Here is a 23,141-nt window from a genome sequence, read left to right on the forward strand (position 1 = left end):
TCTTCATCTTATTAAGATGAATTTTTTTTTTTTTTTTTTTAAAGAGAGAGTCTTGCTCTGTTGCCCAGGCATGATCTGGGCTCACTGCAACCTCTGCCTCCCGGATTCAAGCAATTATCTTGCCTCAGCCTCCCGAGTAGCTGAGATTACAGGCGCCTGCCACCATGTTTGACTAATTTTTATATTTTAGTAGAGATGGGGTTTCACCATGTTGTCCAGGCTGGTCTTGAACTCCTGTCCTCAAGTGATCCAACCGCCTCAGTGCTGGGATTACAGGCGTGAGCCACAACACCCGCCTGAAACTAATTGTTAAAAATCTTTAAATATATATACATATTATTGTGCTTGGGATAGCAGCTTTATATTTCTAGAAAAAATGTAATAACTTTTTATATGATTTATGACTCTTCAGTGTTTGATATTTACTTTTATTTTGAGAAAAATTAATCTGCAATGCAAGGGAAGTTGAGACATAGGGAGATGTCTTGAAAGGGAACAAAGATAAGACTTTTCTTGAGAGAGTTCATTGCTGATCTCTTAGATATGATACTGTGTTTTCCTTGAAAGCATGTAACATTTGTGTGCTGAATCCATCATGGAGAATGCATGAGCTCCTTAGTTTACATTTACTTATCCAGTACTTTAGTGCTCTCAGTATACTAGGGATTTTTTTTTAAACCATTTTCAATACGATTGAAGAGAATATTTTAGAATTAAGTTTTCACAGTTTTGTAGGTTTTTTTTTAGACTTCAGTGATGTTTTAAATGTTTTCCTTGTGCTTACCTGGAAAAGCTTTTTAAATGATACCAATTTGGAATGTTAAAAAAAGGTATAATTCTGGGATGACAGATATATTTAATCTTGTGGGTGAATTTAGACTGATGGTTGATGAATGCTTTGAGAGTCTGAGGTGGGCCAGAAGAAAAAAGAAAAAACTCTGTACTCGGTTAGCAATGCCTGCCATCGCTGCTGAGGTACCAGTCAATGGAAGCATCTACTGAATTCATCTCCCTAGCCCAGAAACTTCTGTCTTACTGTAATCGTTCATTTATTCATCTTGTGTTCATTCATTCATCCAAATTTTTCAACATTTCTGAATATGTGGCAGCATGCTAATCATGGTAAGAATATAGTGGTGAAGTAGGCATGAATTTGCTTTCAAGCCTTGATGAGTGGGAGGCTTAATAGTTCATTAACAAAAAGTTGAAACAGGGTGGCAGCGGTTTTGGCAAGAATGTGTTATGGTCTAATTCAGAGATACTGAACTTGGGACCTAAGTAAGAAGGATATTCTGTTGTAGAAATCTGGCAGATTGTAGAGTTTGTTTGAGAGATCTCTTACATTTGCTCGTTGGGTATGCCAGGCATTCTGGAGGGATGCCCATTCCCATCTGACAGGATAGATGATCCCCTGGTCAAATGTATAGATTACATATAACATCTCCATAATGCAAGGCAAAAGTAGGCTCTGTAAGGGGAATGACATGACTAGTTTAGAGATGAGTGGTGAAGCCATATGCTGTTGGATGTGATGCCAGTCAGCAGTATATGGTAGAGAATTGAAGATAGAGCTTAATTTTAGTGTTCAGCCATTTTCAATTTCAGAAAATATTTTTAGGCAGAAATATTTTAACTGTATAGTACATGTATTGGTACAAATATAAATATCAAATTATATCTCTGCCTTCACCATTTTTGCAACTAGAAATCTTCTAATTAGCTTCTTTTCCCTTAGAACTAAAATTAATTTAGGCATCAGTTCTCGTAGATTCTTTAAAACAGAAAACAAAACTCTAAATTGTTAATTTATTTCTCACAATTACCTAGTTTAGGTCCTCATGCTCTGTGATGGGCTATCCATTTCCTATTAGTGTCTACTGTAGTTTCAAGTGTAAATGCATGCAGTATAAACGAATATAAAACTGATGAAATTCCTCGTTCTTAGAGCTTACGTTCTAGGGGGATATTTGAATACAAACAAATCCCCTAATTTAATACTTCTGGCTTCGATGTCTGTTTTCTGCTGCATTCTGTACACCATTCCTAGATGAAACATAACTTCCGTTACTTAACTATTGTGTTCAGAAACTTGAAGTCCAAATTTCAAGGCCTCTGCAGTTTGCCTGTATATTCTCTTTCTAATCTCATGTCTTATTAATTAATATCTTGCATCTATCCAAGGAACAGTGCATCCTTACACTTACTTTTTTTTTTTTTTTAAGCACAGGATCTCTTTCTCTTGCCTAGGCTGGAGAGCAGTGACATGATCATGGCTCACTGCAGCCTCAACCTCCCAGGCTCAAATAATCCTCCCACCTCAGCCTCCTGAGTAGTTGGGACCACAAGCATGCACCACCACACCTGGCTAATTTTTAATTTTTTTGTAGCAATGGGATCTCACTCTGTTACCCAGGCTGATCTCAAACTCGTGGGCTCAAGCTGTTGAGTTTCCTGCCTTGGTCTCCCAAGGTGCTGGGATTATTATACTTTTATTTGTGCTTTCCCACCCATTTGGAATGGTGTCTTCTCTTTGCCTTTTGATATTCTCCTTAGTCTAAGAATCTTGGCTCAACCTGCTCTTTTAAGCAAATAACACATACTCCTGGATGTATTATAACTAACAACACATGTACTGATTTGTAGACTTCTACTTTTGTAAGAGAGCGGTTATTTACATCTTTTATTTAACCTGTACATTTACATATAGTCTCTCTAGCTATACTATAAATGATGTGAAATTAGAGGACTTTGTTTTAAATATTCATACTGGGCTAATATGAACACAGTTGAAAAGCAGGTAGGAACTGTGCTTTGAGCATCCTGGAGAATGAAACGAAGCTTGCAAGCTTACATAATGAACTTCTAAGATAGTCATTCCCCCATATATTGCTTAGAACCTGAAAATTCCAAAACTTTCTTTGGTTTTTCAGGGCCATCATGATATATTAAATTTTTTTTCATTTTGTTAATTGCATACATATATACATGTAGTGTAAAAAGTGAAAAAAGTACAGAAGCTTACACAGAGAAAACAAATGTTCCATTGCTTTTTTTTTTTGGGATGGTCTCGCTCTGTGGCCCAGGCTGGAGTGCAGTGGCCTGATCTTGGCTCACTGCAAGCTCCATCTCCTGGGTCCTAGCAATTCTCTTGTCTCAGCCTCCTGAGTAGCTAGGACTACAGGTGCCTGACACCATGCCTGGCTACATTTTTGTATTTTTTGGTAGAGATGGGGTTTCACCATGTTGGCCAGTCTGGTCTCGAACTCCTGACCTCAAGTGATTCACCCACCTTGGCCTCCCAAAGTTCTGGGATTACAGGCATGAGCCACTGTACCTGGCCAGATTCTCCTTTTTTTCTGTTTACCAGATTCCTTCTTTTTTAATTTTTAAGAAAGTGTCTCACTCTGTTGCCCAGGCTGGAGTGCAGTGGCACGATTAGGACTTACTATAGCCTTGACCACCCTGGGCTCACGTGACCCTCCCACCTCAACCTCTGGAGTAGCTAGGACCATTGGCACATACCACCATGCCCAACTCATTTTTGTATTTTTTGTAGAGATGGGTTTTGCCATATTGCCCAGGCTGGTTTTGAACTCCTAGGCTCAAACAATCTTCCTGCCTCGGCCTCCCAAAGTGCTGGGATTACAAGCGTGAGCCATCATACCCAGCCTTATTTTGCCAGATCCTTAAAGGTATTTCTAGCAATAGCTTAGCCCCAATTTAGAAGTATTTGTTACCTCCTCAGTTTTTCTTTTCTATTCTCTTTTTCGCCTGTTTTTCTCTTTCTCCATCAATGATAGTACATGGTATTTACTGTTCTGCATCTTGTCTTTTACTCATGTTTTGTTTGGAGATGTTGCTTATCTGTACTTAACAGTTTTTTTCATTCTTCTTAATGACTACTTAATATTCCCTTGGAAAGACTCATAGTAAAATAAAATAGCAAATTCTAGAGCTGGGAAGAAAGCAAATATTAGACAAACAATTAATAATTACAACTAACTATGAAAGGATAAAATGGTAGATTGTTGAATTAAAAAAAAATAGGGCATTCCCAGAGCTCCTCTTTCCCATGCCAAGTCAAATAGGAGACCCTAAGCACTTAGAAGCCTAAAGATATTAATTGATGTTTAATTATCAAGAAAGATATGTCCTGCTTAAAACAGGGTAATATGCAGCACCTTTTCAGAAAATTCTTGTCTAAAATGGTAGAAACCTGAAGAGGCAATGCTGGATATTTGGATGAGCACATATTTTGAAATCAGACCAACTTGGTCTTGAATTCCCACTTTGATACTTAATATAAGACTTTGGCCAAGTGACTAAACTCTCTTAGCTTCGATTTCCTTATTGGTAAAATGAGAATAATAATACCTATCTCATAGGACCTATGAAGAATGAATGAAAAAATATTTTATGTTTTGCATAGTACCTGGCACACAACAGGTGCTCAATAAAGTTCCATCTCCCTGACTCTGTGCCCATCCAGAATGATTAATTTCCTAAGAGCTCTGGACGCTGAGACTTTACTGTAATTGTATGTATCTTCTATAAAACTTACAGTGTCTTTTACGTAGTAAGAAGTCCACATTTATGTGTAGATTTATTCTGTAACTCCTAAGAGTCTGGCTTGGTTTTCTTCATACTTTTCTTTTCTTTTTTTTTTTTTTTGAGACAGAGTCTCGCTCTGTCCCCCAGGCTGGAGTGCAGTGGCTGGATCCCAGCTCACTGCAAGCTCCACCTCCCGGGTTTACGCCATTCTCCTGCCTCAGCCTCCCGAGAAGCTGGGACTACAGGCGCCCGCCACCTCGCCCGGCTAGTTTTTTGTATTTTTTAGTAGAGACGGGGTTTCACCATGTTAGCCAGGATGGTCTCGATGTCCTGACCTTGTGATCCACCCGTCTCGGCCTCCCAAAGTGCTAGGATTACAGGCTTGAGCCACCGCGCCTGGCCGCCTTCATACTTTTTATGAAATTTCTCAAATCTCTAGAAGCGGGTACAAGGACAAACACTTAATTATTTATGTACCCTGTGAAGATGCCTAACTTGGCCAAATGTCAACATCTCAAGCAGTGGTTGTGTTTGTAAAATTTTAATAATTTATACTTTCATAGTATACTTTATATTTCTTTGTGTGGTGTGATATTTTGTATATTTTAAAAATGGAAAGAATTTCAGATGTTTTAATATATGTTACGTGGAAAGTATAATTGTTTTTCAATTACATGGATTAATTTTTTTTTAATTAAAAAAAAAAAAGTTTAGGCCAGGCGCAGTGGCTCACTCCTATAATCCCAGCACTTTGGGAGGCTGTGGAGGGCAGATGACTTGAGGCCAAGAGTTCGAGACCAGTCTGCCAACATGGTGAAACTCTGTCTCTACTAAAAATACAAAAATTAGCCAGACATGGTGGGATTACATGGCTGTAATCCCAGTGACTATGGAGGCTGAGGCTCGAGAGTCCCTTGAACCCAGGAGGCAGAGGTTGCAGTTAGCAGAGATTGGACCTCGGCACTCCAGCCTTGGTGACAGAGCAAGACCCTGACTCAAAAAACAAACAAACAAAAAAGAACAAAAGTGAGTTTAATAAGGTTATGGAGTTACATGTAGGGGGCTCTGACGCTGATTGCAGTCAGGTTCAACATGGCCAATATGAAGTCAACTGGCTTGCAAGTTTCCTAAAAATTTAATAGTCAGTTCTCACAAGTCACAAAGAGTAAATCTGGTATACTACTAGATTATCAACCTCCTGGGTGACTGCTTTGGGCTCTGGTGTAAACACAGTTAGGAGAACCAATTCCTGAAAAATGGTCCAGGCTTTGCTACCAGTTTATTATTTGACTTTGCCTCAGTTTCCTTGATTGTATTGTAAAGCAGTGGGATTAGATCTGTTTCCTAAAATTTTTTGGTATGACCTTACAATTCTGTGTATGTCAGGCTGCAGAAGCCAAGGGGTCCAGGCTTTATACTACTTGTTTCATATATTTACAATATCAATATTTTTTTTCTTTTCAAAAAAGGTCTCCCCTAGCTAAAGCAAATATATTCGAGAACCACTGTTACTGAAAAAATAGCTGTCTCAAAGCCCATGTCTGTACTTGCAGCAGGGCCCCTGATACAATCACATGTAATGGGTTTACTTATTCCTTATATATATTACAGTAAACAATATAGGGTTTAGGAAAATGCAAAAGGAATGGAATGCAATTCATTGTTATTTTCATTAGAGGCAGGCATAATAGAAAACATTTTGGTACTTGATACTCTATTTAAATATGACTTTCATTTATGTGTGAATGAACTCTCCATATATGCTAAGTTAATGGATGCTTGTAGGCCAGGGGTCATGAACTTAGATGGCAATAGTGGCCAGGCAAGTAAAGGAAGTGCGAGAACCTGGTAGGGTATAAAATGAAAGCATGTGCTGCAGAGAGCTGTTTCTACTCCTCCCCTGTTGATTGTTGTCACAAAGGAATATACATTTCTCTTGCCGTATCTTTAATTCTTTAACGCCTCACCTTTTGCCTCTCCCTGCCCATTCCCTCAGCAGCTGAATATCCATATTTTAATTTAAAATTTATTGTGTTTTACATGTTGGTCATTAATTAAACATATGCACACTCATACACACTCACTTAGGAGGAGCCAAGCAAAACACATCTGAAGCCAAACTTGGCCTGTGGGCTTCTACCTTGAAATCTCTTTTCACACACATACATATGCAGCAACTGATATTTTAGTACTTGTATGCTAGGTGCTTGGCTAAACCTTTTGCACTAATAAAAATGTTTAATCTTCACAACAATTCTGTGAACAGATACTTTTATTTCCACTTTAGAGATGAAGAACTTTGGCTAAGTAACTTGCTAAGATCACACAATTAGTAAAAGGCTCTACAGTTATTCAAACCCAAGAAATTTCACTGCAGAACTCTGACACTTAACCACTTGGCAAAATTGATTTCCTGGATGTATTTCTTCTATATATGCTATAAGCACACACACAAAATGTAAATAACACTATAAAGGATGAAGAGAAATTGTTTACTATTAGTTCATTCACATACAGTGATACTGTTTGCATATGTGGGCATGATGTGATAAAGCACTGAAATGTTACAAACTTCCACATTTTACACAGTTTTTCTGATAAAGCTCAGTGAGATCAGTGTAAAAATTTCACAGGGAGTTTATATTTCTCCTTGCCACAAACTAGACATCCTGAGCTTTGGGGCCAACGTTGTCTGTGTCCAAGGGCAAAAGTTCTCTTTCTTCTAATTGTCATATTTAAACCCCACCCATGGAAATATTCCAAGTCCTGAGTGATGATCACTTCCTCTGGGCAAGGGTATGAAGAATAAAAGTAAATCTAGCAGGAGGAGTAAATCCCAAAAGACAGAGATAAGTACTTGAGGTCAGAGACTGCGTCTTTTATAGTTTGTCTACATACCAAACTCATTAATATGAATAATCATCTTAGCTGTAGTGGTTGTAGTAGCAAAAGTAATACAGAAACCAGTCTTCTCCTGTATTTTTACATTAGCATTCATTATTTGTAGGATTTGGGAGGTCTTTTTGAGAAAGTGATGTGAAACTAAGTCTCTCCCATGTTTCTCCTTTAGTTCCACTTTTTCCTACCGACATAAAATATTTTTCAACCTTAATAACTGCAGCCTATAGGAATAAAAGTATAAGATGGTGGGGGAAAAACTGAGAACAGTGTGAACAAAATCTACATATTTATCCATTTAGGTTTTTTCCCTGGGGTATTTTTGAATACCCTTTGACACGATAAGCCTCTTTATGGTTTATTCACTTGGTAGGGAATGGGGGAGAAAAAAGGAGCCAGTGCATCTGGCACTATTCCTCTCAACACCCTATACCCATCATGTGAATGGAAAGAACCCTAAACCTTCATTTTCAGAACTGTATCTCAGCCTCTGGCTCCTGAAGAAAACCAGTGTGGTTCAGATGTGGGATGGGAAGAGCGGTTTGCATTGGCATCAGCCCTGCGGGTGCTTTGGGGCTGGAGCACACACAGCTGTGGGTTACAGATGCTTGCTCTCCGGTATTAATGTGGCCAACATGTGAAACCATGACACCCACAATACTACACAAAGGTCCACGCCTCTGATAGTTTGAGAAATAACTCCCTCTGAAGAAATTCTTCTTCTCAAAGGGCTGGAATACATTCTAGAATGGAAGGTCCTCTTTCAGAGGCGTAGAGCCAGGAAAGAGATGCCTTATAATGTTGGACAGAGCACAGGGTGTCTGTAGGCTTAGGAGCTTTAACCAAACATGGGGGGAAAAAAGTCTACTCTAAACCCTAGATTCATAAATTCGAAATTCTATGTTATGCATGTAGCAGAAAGCTTGTACACTCAAGTCATTGTGTAGTTTCTTTGGAGATGTCAAATGCAAACCATTATTGGTGGTTGTCATCTGGCCTGACTCAGGGTGTGTTAGAAACGTTTCCACCAATTTTTATTTCCCCGAGCTGTCTCCAAGGATGGTAGAACCAGGGGAATCTATACACAAGAGAAAAGAAATGAGCATAGGGTTGGATGACGCTTTCTTTGTAATTTAATAACTAGGACTTTTTTCAGGGTGTGGGGATTTTGTCCTTTCTCACTCATGAGGCCTATGCTTCCTTCTGACAGTACACTTGAGAGAGCTGAGATATTTCCACCCCTATTCAGTTAGTGAGACAGTTTTCTCATTCAGGTACAATTTCCAGTGAAATAGTAGCTTATAAGTATCCAGAAGTTAGTTTATTGACTCTTATTGCACTTCTGAGCACCTAATAAATAATTTATTTGTCTGATGGATATGTGGCTACCTAACTATGGGGCATGAAGTATGCACTGTTTTTCTAATATACTGTAGGGAGACCTGTTTATAAAGTATTTAGTATTGGTTTTATAATGCACTGTTGACAACAGGAGACCACGAAGCTCAAAGATCAATCTGATTTTGGCCCACAGTATTAATGCTGCTTTATAAAGCTCTATGACAGGTCACTTAGATAGTGGTCTTCACAGAAAGGACTCTGTTAGGAAGGCAGACTGTAGAGGCTGCCAGTACAGTAGATGAATGTCTTTGTCTGTGTCCCTAAGGTGACTCTGGTGGTTGCTGATGTTGGCCAGGTGATGGAACCCATCATTTCCCTGCTCTCTAGAGGGATTCTGGACTAGAAGTACTGAGTTCTGCTAATGCAGACCTCGCTAATTGGGCAGAAAGCTGCTGTGACTTTGGACCACAATTGCAGTTCTGGAGACAGGAATCGGACAATAAGGAGTGGAACTTGGCTCTCTTCAGCTTTGTCTTATGTTTATTAATGAAGTGAAATTATTCCACATCTTTTATGCCTTTGTTCAAATCACATAGATGACATAGCATAAAGTATTTTGATTTTTGTTGGCTTTGGGGAATTTCCTAGCCAGAAATAAATTCATAGACATTAGAACGCTACACACTAAACACTTTGAATTTGGGGAAACCTAAATAAAGACTAATTTCATCCAAAATCAGTTCTCAGTGTTTTACTTTATTTTCTTCATAAGAACTATACACTATGAGAATGCTGCATAATGACGATGATTTATAACATAGTATTGCCCATCAAGGTATATGTGTTATTGTCTTTTTTTTTTTTTTTTTTGAGACAGAGCCTCACTCTGTCACCCAGGCTGGAGCGCAATAGCGTGATCTCAGCTCAGTGCAACCTCCACCTCCCAAGTTCAAGTGATTCTCGTACCTCAGCCTCCTGAGTAGCCGGAACTACAGGCGTGTACCACCACTCCTGGCTGATTTTTGTATTTTCAGTAGAGACGGGGTTTCACCATGTTGGCCAGGCTGGTCTTGAACTCCTGACCTCAGGTGATCCACCTGCCTTGTCCTCCCAAAGTGCTGGGATTACAGGTGTGAGCCACTGCACCTGGCATGGTGTATGTTTTAGAGCAAGGTATTTTTCTCTTTGTGTTGAGAACTCCTTGCTGGTTCTAAGTATTTCACTTCCCAAACTGGGAACTCTGAGCTATACTTTCTTAGACCCAGTCAGCTTGTTTATTATTTCTCACGCTTTTGTGGGAATCCAGGCTGAGTTCTGCTATTTGCCATTTCTGTTACTCATTTCTTACTGATACAGAGTTTCATTTTTTTTTTTTTTTTTGAGACAGAGTTTCGCTCTTGTTGCCCAGGCTAGAGAGCAATGGTGTGATCTCGGCTCACCGCAGCCTCCGCCTCCCGGGTTCAAGAGATTCTCCTGCCTCAGGCCCCTGAGTAGTTGGGATTACAGGCATGCGCCACCATACCCAGCTAATTTTGTGTTTTTAGTCGACACGGGGTTTCTCCATGTTGGTCAGGCTCGTCTCGAATTCCTGACCTCAGGTGATCCACCCGCCTCGGCCTCCCAAAATGCTGGGATTATAGCAGAGTTTCACTTTACCCTTTCCAGTTGGACCCAACCTTTTCTTCCTTCTGGTACTCCTCGATTCCTTCCTATCAGGTCTCCCTCACCACATAGCCCCATCTTTACTTTTCTCATTTATTGAGCACCCTGTTAGACCGTGAATTAGCAAATAAAAATTCTGTCCCTTTTAAGAAGTGTACAATTTAGTGGAAGAGACTAGTAATAAACTGGTTTTCTTTTTTTTTTTTTTTTTTTTTTTTTGAGACGGAGTCTCGCGCTGTGTCACCCAGGCTGGAGTGCAGTGGCGCGATCTCGGCTCACTGCAAGCTCCGCCTCCCAGGTTCACGCCATTCTCCTGCCTCAGCCTCCCGAGTAGCTGGGACTACAGGCGCCCGCCACCACGCCCGGCTAGTTTTTTGTATTTTTAGTAGAGACGGGGTTTCACCATGTTAGCCAGGATGGTCTCGATCTCCTGACCTCGTGATCCGCCCGCCTCGGCCTCCCAAAGTGCTGGGATTACAGGCTTGAGCCACCGCGCCCGGCCAATAAACTGGTTTTCTAACATGAGCAGTTTTAATATATGTATTTCTTAACCACAGATTTTTTTTTTTCTGTATCTCTTACCTTTGGTTTCTGAGGGGAAAAAAGGGTTTCTTTTTTCTCCCTCCAGGGGCACCCTTTTCATTTGTGCTCTTGATCATATACTCTCCTCGGACCCTTTCATACCATTTTCCCTCTGGCTTAGATCTTCAATATCCTTTTCTCTGCTGGCTTCGTCCCCTTTGCCTGTGATAGTCTCTTTTTTCCCTGTAGTGAAAAACAAACTGCCAACTTATGAACACAACCTGTCCGAGCTCCTCTAACTTTCCAGACCACGTTTCTCTTACTTGTTTTCTTTGCAGAATTTCTCCAAAGAATATTTTATCTTTTCTGCCTCTTTGTCTTCACAATTTGCTTACTTCTTAACTCTTCTGCAATGTGGATTCTGTATACCTATCAATCCACAAAGACATTCACTCTTATGGCACAAAGCCTAATAAAATATTTCAGCCACAAATATTCATGAAGAATGGTATGTTGAACACCCATTGACCCAAGTTTAGGAACTAATATGTACAAACACATCTGAAGACTAGGGTTACCATTGAAATTATACTGTGTCACTCACTGTCAATCTCCCCATCCGCCTTTCCCCATATTCCATCCTTAAGCACTATTCTGATTTTGGTATTTATTATTCCCTTGCCTTTTGGTTTGTTCTTACTGTATTTGCTTCTACTTAGTATTTCACTTGGTTTTAACCATACCCTAAACATAAGTCTTGTTGTTTTAGATCATTTAAAGCTCTTAAGCATCCTATCTTCTGTCAACTGTTTTCCCTTATCATGTGGAACGTGGGACAATCACAATGCTCCTGTTAACTCTGTTCCTTCTTTTTTTTCCCCTAATAACCATGGGTATCCCCTGAGATACTGACCTTGGCCACTTGTTTATCTCTTGGGTCAGGTCTGTGTAGATGGCTGCTGAATGTGATAACTTCAGTGTCAGTCTGTTTTGTAACATTTCTAGTTGCCTGGTTATCTGCATGATCTGCTGTTTCCCCATACTGAACCTGATACATATTCTCACAAAATAGTTCACCCCCCTTTCTGTTGATAATGCTACCATTTTCCTGTGCTCAGACTATTAGAACTTTAGTGTCATTGTTGACACTTCTCATTTGTTACAGTCATTCTGGTCCCCTTGATTTTATCTTCACAGTATCTTTTGTATCTTGTCCTTTTTGTTTTCTCCAGCCCTGTTGCCAGTAATTTACCCAGATTATTGATTGATTGATTGAGTTGGAGTTTTGCTCTTATTGCCCAGGCTGGAGTGCAATGGCACAATCTCTGCTCACTGCAACCTCTGCTTCTTGTGTTCAGCTGATTCTTCTGCCTCAGCCTCCCGAGTAGCTGGGACTACAGGCATGCACCACTACACCTGGCTAATTTTTTTTTTCGTATTTTTAGTAGAGATGGGGTTTCACCATTTTGGCCAGGATGGTCTTGAACTCCTGACCTCAGGTGATCTGCCCGCCTTGGCCTTCCACAGTTTGGGATTACAGGCATGAGCCACCGTGCCCAGCCTATTTTAATGTCTTCCTAACTGGACCCCGCTTTTGTCTTTTCACACTTCAGTCCATCTGTCATACTGTTGCCAGATAAATCTTCTTGGAGTAAAATAGTGATCAGACGTTACTGCTGTTGAGAAGCTTTTAGTAGTTTAGACTGTTGGTGGATAATAGGCTAAATAGCAATTCTTTGTAGTGGAGTATAGGGCCTTTACTTTTATAATAGTTCCTATCAACCACTACATCCATTTCATTCATTGTTCTTCTATGTACATCTTCCCTTAAGTTCCAGTCAAACTGTATTACTTCTCTAGGAATATAATCCGGACGCTCAGTGCAAGAGCAAAACCTGCCTCGGCGTAGAAGCTTTTTTTTTATTTTTTTTATTTTTTTTTATTAAAACCACACTGGCTGGAAGGAATCTCTTAAGTTTCTGTGGAATTCTGCGCTCATTTCATTTCCCATTCTGTTTTTGTTAAGGTTGTTTTGTTCATGGCTTATCTCCTGTACTAGATTGTACAGTTGTGAGCAAGGAATATGTCTTAACTTTTATGTTCTCCACAGCTTCTTGTACTTGGCAAGGGAGTGGGGTAGAGGGGTGGGGAGGCGGTGATTAGTATTCCCTAACAGCAGTTAAAAGTGTCATATTAAGTGGAAGAAAACGGAGTAAGAAATTGAGCTAGGCAGGCCAAAAGTGTACCCATTATCAATTAGCAAATTATTCAGTTATTCCCACTTTGTTACTTTAGTTCTCACCAAAGTTTATTTAGCGGTTGGCTACTATCAGCCTTAGAAACTATTAACTCTTTAAAACTGTGTTTAGGGCCAGGTGCGGTGGCTCATGCCTGTAATCCCAGCACTTTAAGAGGCCAAGGTGGGCGGATCACGAGGTCATGAGATCGAGACCATCCTGGCTAACATGGTGAAAACCTGTCTCTATTAAAAATACAAAAAATTAGCCGGGTGTGGTGGCGGGCGCCTGTAGTCCCAGCTACTCAGGAGGCTGAGGCAGGAGAATGGCGTGAACCCGGGAAGCGGAGCTTGCAGTGAGCCGAGATCACGCCACTGCACTCCAGCCTGGGTGACAGAGCAAGACTCCCGTCTCAAAAAAAAAAAAAAAAAAAATGTGTTTAGTTCGTCATTGGTGTGTTATATTTGCAATTTCTTAAAAAGAAGTTTTGATGTACTCAGTGCTTTTAAGTAATACTGTCTGGGCATATGTAATTTCCTTTCCCAATCTCTCAATAGGCACACCTTGGGCCTACTCCACCTCCACATAGCCTTAATTACAAATCAGAGGACAGGCTTAGTGAGCAAGATTGGCCAGCATATTTCAAGGTCCCATGTTGTGGGGTTGATACATCTCAAATTGAGGTATGTTGTGTTTTTTTTTTCCCCCTTTAAGTTACTTGGACACACTCGCATGCTTTGACTACCTAGTTAAGATATTTCTCTCACCTATTCTTTCTGCCACTCTTTTACTGTCTTTCATACTTATCCTCATTCTATGAAACTCAGATATTTACTTGCTTCCTAATACTTCTTGCCCCTGAAGAAATCATGGAAAGTAGATTTAATGATGGTTATTTGAATGATTTTGAATGTGATAAAGTATCTGCCTTCTATTGTTTCTCTCCCCACCTGTACTTACTTCTCTTTTTCTGTTCTTTCTTTCATACTGTTTTAGGGCTAGTTTATTGTTATTACTATTTTTAATAGTAGTACTATATTAATAGTGTTAATAGTAAACTTGTAAAACTGAAGTTTAACATACTTACAGAAAAGTACACAAATAAAAGCGTACAGCCTGATAAATTTTACACAGTGAATATACCCAGGACCACCAACTAGATGGAGATACATAACACTACCTGAGCCCCAAAAGTGTCCCTTAGCCCAGCCACTCTTCTCCACCAAAGATAATCACTGTGCAGATCTTCTAAGCGACCTGTTAAGTGTTCATATTTTTAACTTGCCGTTAATAGGTTTCTGGCATCTTTTGGGTTTCTTAATTTGGAAGACAATCTCTAAGTTCATGAACATTTGCTTTGTTTCAACATTTTTCGATTTAAATATATATGCATATAAATAGTCTCTATCAAGGCCAGTAGATTGCTTGACGGTAGGAGTTCCCAGACTTGCCTGGGTAACATAGCAAGACCCCATCTTTAAAAAAAAAAAAAAAAAGCTAGGTGTGGTGGCCAAGATGGGAGGGTTGCTTGAGGCCAGGGGTTTGAGGTTCCAGTGAGCTATGATTGTGCACTGCACTCTAGCCCCAACAGAGCAAGATCCTATCACTTAAAAAATAATAGGCTGAACTGGGCATGGTGGTTCACGCCTGTAATCCCAGCACTTTGGGAGGCTGAGGCAGGCGGATCACCTAAGGCTGGGAGTTCGAGACCAGTCTGACCAACATGGAGAAACCCTGTCTCTACTAAAAATACAAAATTAGCTGGGCATGGAGGTGCATACCTGTAATCCCAGCTACTCAGGAGACTGAGGCAGGAGAATTGCTTGAATCTGGGAGGTGGAGGTTGCGGTGAGCTGAGACTGTGCCATTGCACTCCAGCCTGGGCAACAAGAGTGAAACTCCATCTCAAAAAGAAAAAAAATGAATAGGCTGGGCCCAGTGGCTCACGCCTGTAATCTTAGCACTTTGGGAGGCTGAAGGAGGCAGATCATGAGGTCAGGAGTTGGAGACCAGCCTGACCAACATGGTGAAACCCCATCTCTACTAAAAATATAATAATTAGCCAGGCATAGTGGCACACGCCTGTAATCCCAGCTACTGAGGAGGCCAAGGCAGGAGAATCGCTTGAACCTGGGAGGCGGAGGTTGTAGTGAGCTGAGATCGCACCACTGCACTCCAGCCTGGGTGATAAAGCGAGACTCTGTCTCGAAAAATAATAATAATAATAAACAATAATAATAAAAAATAGTCTCTGGTTTTATAAACATTTTTGAAACTTTATACTGGGATTTTATTTTTTAAGTTTATTTTTTAGGTTTGTAAATTGCATATGAGGGAGTATCATTTTTAGAGTTGCTGTTTTTCTGTGATAATTCTAAAGGCAGTGTTGAGTTTTTCAATAATTTTGTAAGGTACTGAGCTCTGCCCTGCAGTATGATTTTATTTTTTCTTTCTTTCTTTTTTTTTTTTTTAAAAAACAGAATGGAGTGCAGTGGCACGATCTTGAGTCACTGCAAACTCCGCCTCCCAGGTTCAAGTGATTCTCCTGCTTCAGCCTCCTGAGTAACTGGGATTACAGGCCTGTGCCACTGTGCCTGGCTAACTTTTATATTTTTAGTAGAGGTGGGATTTCGCCATGTTGGCCAGACTGGTCTTGAACTCCTGTCCTCAAGTGATCCACCTGCCTCAGCCTCCCAAAGTGCTGGGATTACAGGCGTGAGCCATCGCACCTGGCCTGCAACATGATTTTCCTGGATGTTGGTGAATCTCAATCTTCTTTTCTGACAATAATTTTAACCGTTATTATGACACCTTTACTGAGGCTGCAAGCTTCTTGGCCCACAGACTTTAGAAGGAAGTAAGTAAGGAAATTAACATTACCTTAGCTGGGCATGTTGGCTCACGCCTGTAATCCCAGCACTTTGGGAGGGCAAGGCGGGCAGATCACTTGAGGCCAGGAGTTCAAGACCAGCCTGGCTAAAGTGGTGAAACCCCGTCTACCAAAAGTACAAAAATTAGCCGGGGGTGGTGGCACGCACCTGTAATCCCAGCTACTTGGTAGGCTGAGGCAGGAGAATTGCTTGAACCCAGGAGGTGGAGCTTGCAGTGACCCGAAATCGCAGCACTGCACTCCAGCCTGGAAGACAGAGAGATCCTGTCTCAAAACAAAAACAAAAAAACAAAGAAATTAACATTACCTTTGTGATTCTTGCAACTTTCATGTTCATGTTAAAGTAATTTCCCATTGTGTGTGCCCCTAGCCAGTTTTTTGTTTGTTTGTTTGTTTTAAATTCATTTAAGTAAAGCCATCACTGGTTCTTTCCTTCTAGATGTTCTCATAAAACATTGAATATAGGTTTGATAAAAAGAAGCCACTGTTACTGTTTGGACTTGAGAGAAGATTAATAAAGTCACTTTTTCTTTTTTTAAACCAAAACAAGGTAGGTAAATTGACCTTTTGTAGGCACAAGATTCATGCTGACCTCAGCTGCTTTTATTATCTGCAAATATCTTGAGTCTAAGGATTCATCATTTCCCTAACATTTTGTAAACTATCTCGTCTACCATACCTACTCAAATCCTTTTATTTTAAAATTTTTGTAGTGCATCAAGGGATTATGGCTTTTGGATATTTCCTTGATGTGTTTCTATGAAACTGAGGCCCTGATTAGGCTGTCAGCAGATACTGTATTACATTGATTGTTTTAGTTGGTAGAGACACACGTGTCAACTAGACCAGTTTCTCCCTTTTGCTGAGAAGGGTGAAGCTTTTAGATAATATTTAGTTATGGGGGATGTTTGTGCCACTGTTTAAAGTGATTTGACCCTGGGTCCTCCTCCAACCTTACGTTAGAAGGCCTATTTTCCTCTCTTGTTCTAAGGGCATGTAATGAAGTCTTCAGTACACAAACTTTCTCCCTCCCTGTAGGTGAGTGGTTATTATTTTTTTTTTTTTGTCACGGGCTCGGATATCATGTTCTTATGTGTAAACATTGGACCATATAGTACTCACAATACTTTGGCAAAAAGCAAACCAACCGAAAACTGAAGGCATGCCTTCGTGTCTTATTTGCAACTTGGACCATGATCTTGCCCCTTGAAATCTTCAGGCTGTTCTGATGAAGCCTTCTCTATGTTGAAATGCCCAGTCACGGTGGCCAGAACCATCTGGAGAAGGTAGAGTTGTAAATATGAAGTAACATGTATAATTCTAAAGGACTCTTATAATGAGAGAGAGGCCAGTGACTGAGGCTGGCAATCAGCTTTTTCTGATTGCCAGCCTGAAAAATCTTCTGAAAATCATAAGCTTTTTCTTTCCTTATTTGAATCTGTAAAGACCCATAAGTGCATTTTGAATTTGTTCATCTATAAGCTGTTAACCCAAATTCATGTCCCAGGTTTTTAAGAGAATAAGCAATAGAATATAGGTGTTTCCAAAGAGGAAGACGTATAGAAGCAGATAGGTGTCTAGTTCATTCATTCACAGATAGGCACTAGGTTAGATCCAGTAGTTGGCATGCTTGCATCAACATGTTAATCGGAATTAAAGGCTGCTACATTTAGGCTTGGCTAGATCATCTATAAATTGAAACACAAAAGGGAATTGTTAACTAGGAAAGTATTTGTCCAGGTTCCTTAAAGTTTAAATACGGGGATCCAACTAGTATTCTCCAAAATTTTTCATGAATATCAGACTTTACTGCTGTGGAGCACTTGGCTGTTGTAAGAGGAGTGTTTCATCTCTTATAAGTATGGTAATGAAAGGAAATTAGGAGCCAGTGGGACAGTGCAGGGACCTAGGTGTAAATAATGGGTGAATCTTTTTTTTTTTTTTGAGATGGAGTTTTCGCTCTTGTTGTCCAGGCTGGAGTGCAGTGGCGTGATCTTGGCTCACTGCAACTTCCAACTCCCAAGTTGAAGCGATTCTTTTGCCTTAGCCTCCTGAGTAGCTGGGATTACAGGTGCCTGCCACCATGCCTGACTAATGATAGGTGAATCTTAATTGTGAAGATGAGTACGTTTATGAGTAGAGATGGCTTCATATCAGAACTTTATCTTACAAGCTACTCTTTACTTTTCCGCCTCCCTACTCCATGCCAACAGAGTTAATGTAAGCATAGTAGAGTAATGTTTCATCTTTGTGCGTGTAGTTTTCTTTTTTTGGGGTGGGAGGAGGTGAAGTTTTTACTGTCTTTCCATCTATTTACATATGTGAGTCCAGGGAAAACAGGCAGCTTAAATTATGATATAATTTTTTACAAAGGGAAAACCTGAGTTGAAATTACTGTTTTACTTTATTCATTTCTTTACAGTGAGTCAAAAATTTTTTCCCCTTAACTTCACATAGAAAATGAAACTTTACACAATAAAGTAAGGATGGCAGGTTTCACAAGGGAAAAAGGTTGCTGTCAACTTCTTTCCTCAGGAATATGGAAATGTGGGTGGATTATCTGTTCAGAAGAGGTTTCCTTTATTACTTATTTTTCCTTTTTTCATTTAAGACATCTGTTAACATTTCACACAGCCCAACAGATGTTGGAAAGCAAGTCCCATACTTTGTTCTCAAGAAAAATGACATTTCCTCAGTTGGTTCCCCCACCTCTGTGACTGAGTCCAGCCTGCTGCATAATTTGCATATATTAAGTTATATACCTTAATGCCATATGAATTTGTAACTTCAGCATTATTTTTATATGGTAAACTCTGATTTGATTAGAAACTAGTTTACATGTTGCTCTAGAATTAAGAGAGGGCAAAACATTTTAAAACTCTTCTTTAAGAATGGCAACCTGATTCCACATACAAGATTGGATAGCCAGTTTTTAACATTTTTTTCTATAAAATAAATGAATTACAAAAGCTTGATTTGTTTCGCCATAAGGAAGTGCTGATTGTCATGCGACGTGGAGCGTCATTTTTATTATTTTGGCAAGAACAGGGACAGTTTTGTCTTGACAAGCCATTAGATGAATACCAGCATGTGTCACATGAAAAACCACTGATCTTTAACCCAGCTCTGTACTTAACCAAGCCTTGAAAATGAATAGTGAATAAAAGAAGAGCAAAGGCAGAGCACATTGCAGATTATAGAATCTGTTAACAGTTGCTGAAGTGAACCCAGGGAATTACAGGTATTGTTCTGTGAACCAGCAGAAGTTCTAGAGATGCTTGTTAAATTGTATACATAAACTACACATTTATTTTATATTTGTACAGGATTTACATTGTTCGAGACAGAAAAAATAAAAATCCTAGAGTACTTTCTCAGTGCAGCAAATGTGTGCTTTTATCATAAAATCATATATATTTACATAGAACTCAATGAGGTTTTTTTCCTGCAGTTATATAACTTATTTTAAGAAAGCAATGTGCTTTTAAAGAAATTAAGTAGAAAGAAGAAAACATATGCTATATGCCCTTCCCCTCAAAGAAAACACCCGACAAACATACATGCAAAACAAAATTCTTTGCTCACTTGCGTTTTCATGTATTCATTGTGGCTGATTTTTTACACCAACATGTGATTTTTTTTTTTTTAGCAAATGGAGGGAAAAACCCAAAACCCACCGTAATACTCAAGTACTGAAAAAGATCAGTAACATTTTAAACAGTTGGTTGTGGGAATTATTGCTTACAGAGCTAACAAGAAAGAACACACTTTTTTACTCTGCTGGTGGAATTGCATTGTGCCTCCCTATAGTCTTGTTATCCCACACTAACTGAAATGCAAATTTTTTGTAACTAATTGGATCTCATTGAGGGTGCATGCACAGTGTGTAATTATATGCAAAAAGGTTTTAAAAAGTAAAATTTCCCTGCAATTACAACTTTTAATTACTATCCAAAATATGGCACCTATAGCACAGGTTTAGAATATATATGTCTGACTTTTTTACAGATTACTCAAAAACATGAGCTATGAAATGCTTAATAAGGTGTCAGCTCGAAAGTTACAGGGAAAATGTTTAATTACAGCAATCTATAAATTGAATTTTACTATAGTTATATGAAAATAAAGATTTCTTTTTAAGTTTAGGATTTAGTGTATTAGAGTATGAAAGGCATGTTATAGTGCATTCCTTTTCTTGGAAGATTTTAAATGTTAAAACATCGTCAACATCAGAAATCACTTTCAGAGCCATTGTGTTTTTTCCCTTTGGTTCTCCAGTCTATTTTACCATTGTAAAATGCTTTTGAGTTTCTTACTTTGTGTAAGTATATTTTTGCTTATGTGGTGTGATGTGGGGGAGGTAGTCACATTCCCACAATGTCTTGAACTTGGATGCAGTGAAACCTAGTTTGGTGGACTCCATAATTTCCATGGTCCATCTCTCACTATCAGTAAATGTGGGAAAGCCAACAGATGGCATTTAAGTGCTTCTCATTCTTTAACCTGAAATACTCAGAATCAGCAGCAAAAAGCAATTATTGTGGAAGTGATACTTGTCTTCTTCCTCCTAGTTTTAAATAATTTTCATATAAATGATTCCAGAGAGTTATTCCATAATTGTCAGACTATGTAGCCAGTGGAAAAAACTCAAAAGGCGTATTTGTGCCTTGTAGGTGTATTTTTTTGTACCTGTGTCTGTAAAACAATACAGGTGTCCCAGTTGTTAGATAGAAATTATCCTAACATCAAATATTCTACACAGTATGTTATATGTGGAAGTTCAGATCATGTATCTTGGGGATTTATAGAGGGATCAAATGTTCTTTTCAAATATTTTTGTTAAAATGAGTGTTAGAGAAACTTAAAATCTTATTTATTATTGAGTCTGGATTAATTGTTGTCTCTTTTTGTAACAAAGCTTGTCCTCTTTGTAAACTTGTGTTACAAAGTAGTTAAGATTTTGTTTGAGCAAATCCATTTAGCAGGTGCACTACTGTATATTTGTTATAAAAAATATTTTTTAAACCTTAGAAAGATATCCTGCTGTTTTTAAGGCTTGTGTTGTGGCAATGACATGTTATATTGCAGACCTGTTTCAGCCAGGGCCACCTCAGTCCTTGATATCTGAAAGAGCTCAGTTTGCCTATACTGGGTAGCATTTTGTCAGAAGACTGCTGGCTGGGCAGACTAGATTTGGATGTATTAGCTAGTCAGCCTTATAACCCTGTTCAGACTGTATTGATTTTCTAGGAGAGAGTTTATGAACTAAATAAACTTGGGGTTGGTGTCTTAATAAACTGCTTCTCTCAGTCTGTCACATTTAGTTACGGAGCTGTGCAGTTTAGGGGGAAAAAAGGCTAATTCTGTTACAGATTGTTCACAGCAGGGTCTCCAAATTAGCCCTTTGTTTTGTAATGCCACCTTGCTTGGGCTCGCTTTGAGCACATTTCTCAGTTTTGCCCTAATGAGTTGCAACACTGATAATGTGGCTGATGATCTTTCATTGATTTCACTATCACTTGCTTGTCTGGTAATTGATCCGTTGCTGAGCCTCTAGTTAATTATATCGGCTTTGACATGGCCCGGTCCACGGGGAATTTCAAGTCTTGCAGAATAACAGTTTTAATAAAAGAGTCTATTACTGCAGGTGCTTGCTGCTGCATGCCAGTTGATTTTTGTGTTGTTAGTGTGTGTGTGGGGTCGGGGGTAGGATACCTGGGAAAGAAGAGGACTGCAGGACTGATAGAAAAAAGGGGTGGGGGCTAGAAAAAGAGGAAGAGGGCGTGAAGGAGGGGGAGAAAGAGACAAGGAGAGGGCGAGTGAGAGGCAAGAGAGAACACACAGGCAAAAAAACATACAGGCAAAGTGATACAACAGAGCCTGAGTGGAAGGAGGAGGAAGCTTGCTATTGACAGTGTCCTTAAGCCTCCCACAAATAACAGCCATTAGTGGGAAGGTCAGGAGCTGAGCAGGCAGCTTGACTGAGGCACTGAGTGCCACTTCAGAAATCAAGAGGCTAGCAAATTTTAGAGGGAGTTTAAGTGGGTAATAGCTAGCAGTAAAGGTACAGTCACTGTTGACAATTGACTCGTAGGGGCTTTTCCTGCCCTCCCCCCAGCAAGAATATTTTTATTGACCACAGGTGGACTTAATATATTTTAAGGCAACAATTCTTTGGGTTCTTGTTTGTTTCCTCTCAGATATTGAATTTGCTTCTTTTGAGACTTTTTTGTGCTTAATGGTGGTGAACTGGAGGGAAGTTTAACAGAAAAGCTTTCAGGAGATGTCGGTTCTAGAGGGGAAGGCACATTTGTGTCAACATAGTGTACGTTTTCTCATCTTTTCTCATTGTCCACTAATGACACAGAGCTGCCACTGAAGCTCTTTTCTGTTTCTTTTGTTGTTTCAGAGAGTAAGGTTTATTGTTATTCTTGAGTTAAGAAGGAGCAAGGAGAGTGGTACATTTGTCCTCGATATTTGTAGGTGGTTGAAGATTAATGTTCCTTACATTTTAAGTTTAGGAAGGATGGCTTTTTCCTGCTGACTACTTTTATGAGATGGCATGAATTTAGCTTTCCATTTTGAAGTTACTGTTTATGTACAGTGCGTTTTGTTCAGTGCTGCTTTTCCATAAATAAGGCAGACAAACACTATCTAATAAATAGGTGAATAGTTTTAAGACATGTTTAATTAAAAATGTGACATGTTATCAAGAGTATATTTCATCAGGCAGGAAAACGTTATAGAATTTTCCACAGATACATTGAATAAAAAATGGAGTTTTTATATTGACTACTTTTTGCCTGAAATGGGACAGGCTTTTTTTGTTTATCTTTTTCTTTTCTTATGATTTGAAAGGATATTGCAGATGCTTCATCTAGGAACTTTAACAATGGATTTTTTTCTACTTTTGAGCTTTAAGAAAAGGTATACTTTTTTCCTTTGCCATTCAGTTTCTCATTACTTAACATCCAGTTTAGTAATTAATAGCCTCAGGTACTAGATATTAAATAGTATATGTTTATATTTGGCAGATGTTT

The 23,141-nt window shown here is 39.3% G+C and overlaps 1 protein-coding gene across 3 annotated transcripts in view; it reads left to right on the forward strand.

Annotated features, from left to right (window-relative positions):
* BNC2 (basonuclin 2) overlaps nucleotides 1-23,141 on the forward strand; it is a 457,977-nt gene that overhangs the window by 118,001 nt on the left and 316,835 nt on the right. For 2 of the 3 annotated variants that reach the window (XM_025359763.1, XM_025359764.1), the window contains one exon: nucleotides 13,769-13,894. The exons of the other annotated variant lie outside the window; for it this stretch is intronic. In XM_025359763.1, the coding sequence (XP_025215548.1) occupies nucleotides 13,769-13,894 (126 nt within the window). The remainder of the gene's footprint in view (nucleotides 1-13,768; nucleotides 13,895-23,141) is intronic. 3 annotated transcript variants of the gene reach the window in all.

The sequence above is a fragment of the Theropithecus gelada genome, chromosome 15, assembly GCF_003255815.1.
Source record: "Theropithecus gelada isolate Dixy chromosome 15, Tgel_1.0, whole genome shotgun sequence".
NCBI lineage: Eukaryota > Metazoa > Chordata > Mammalia > Primates > Cercopithecidae > Theropithecus > Theropithecus gelada.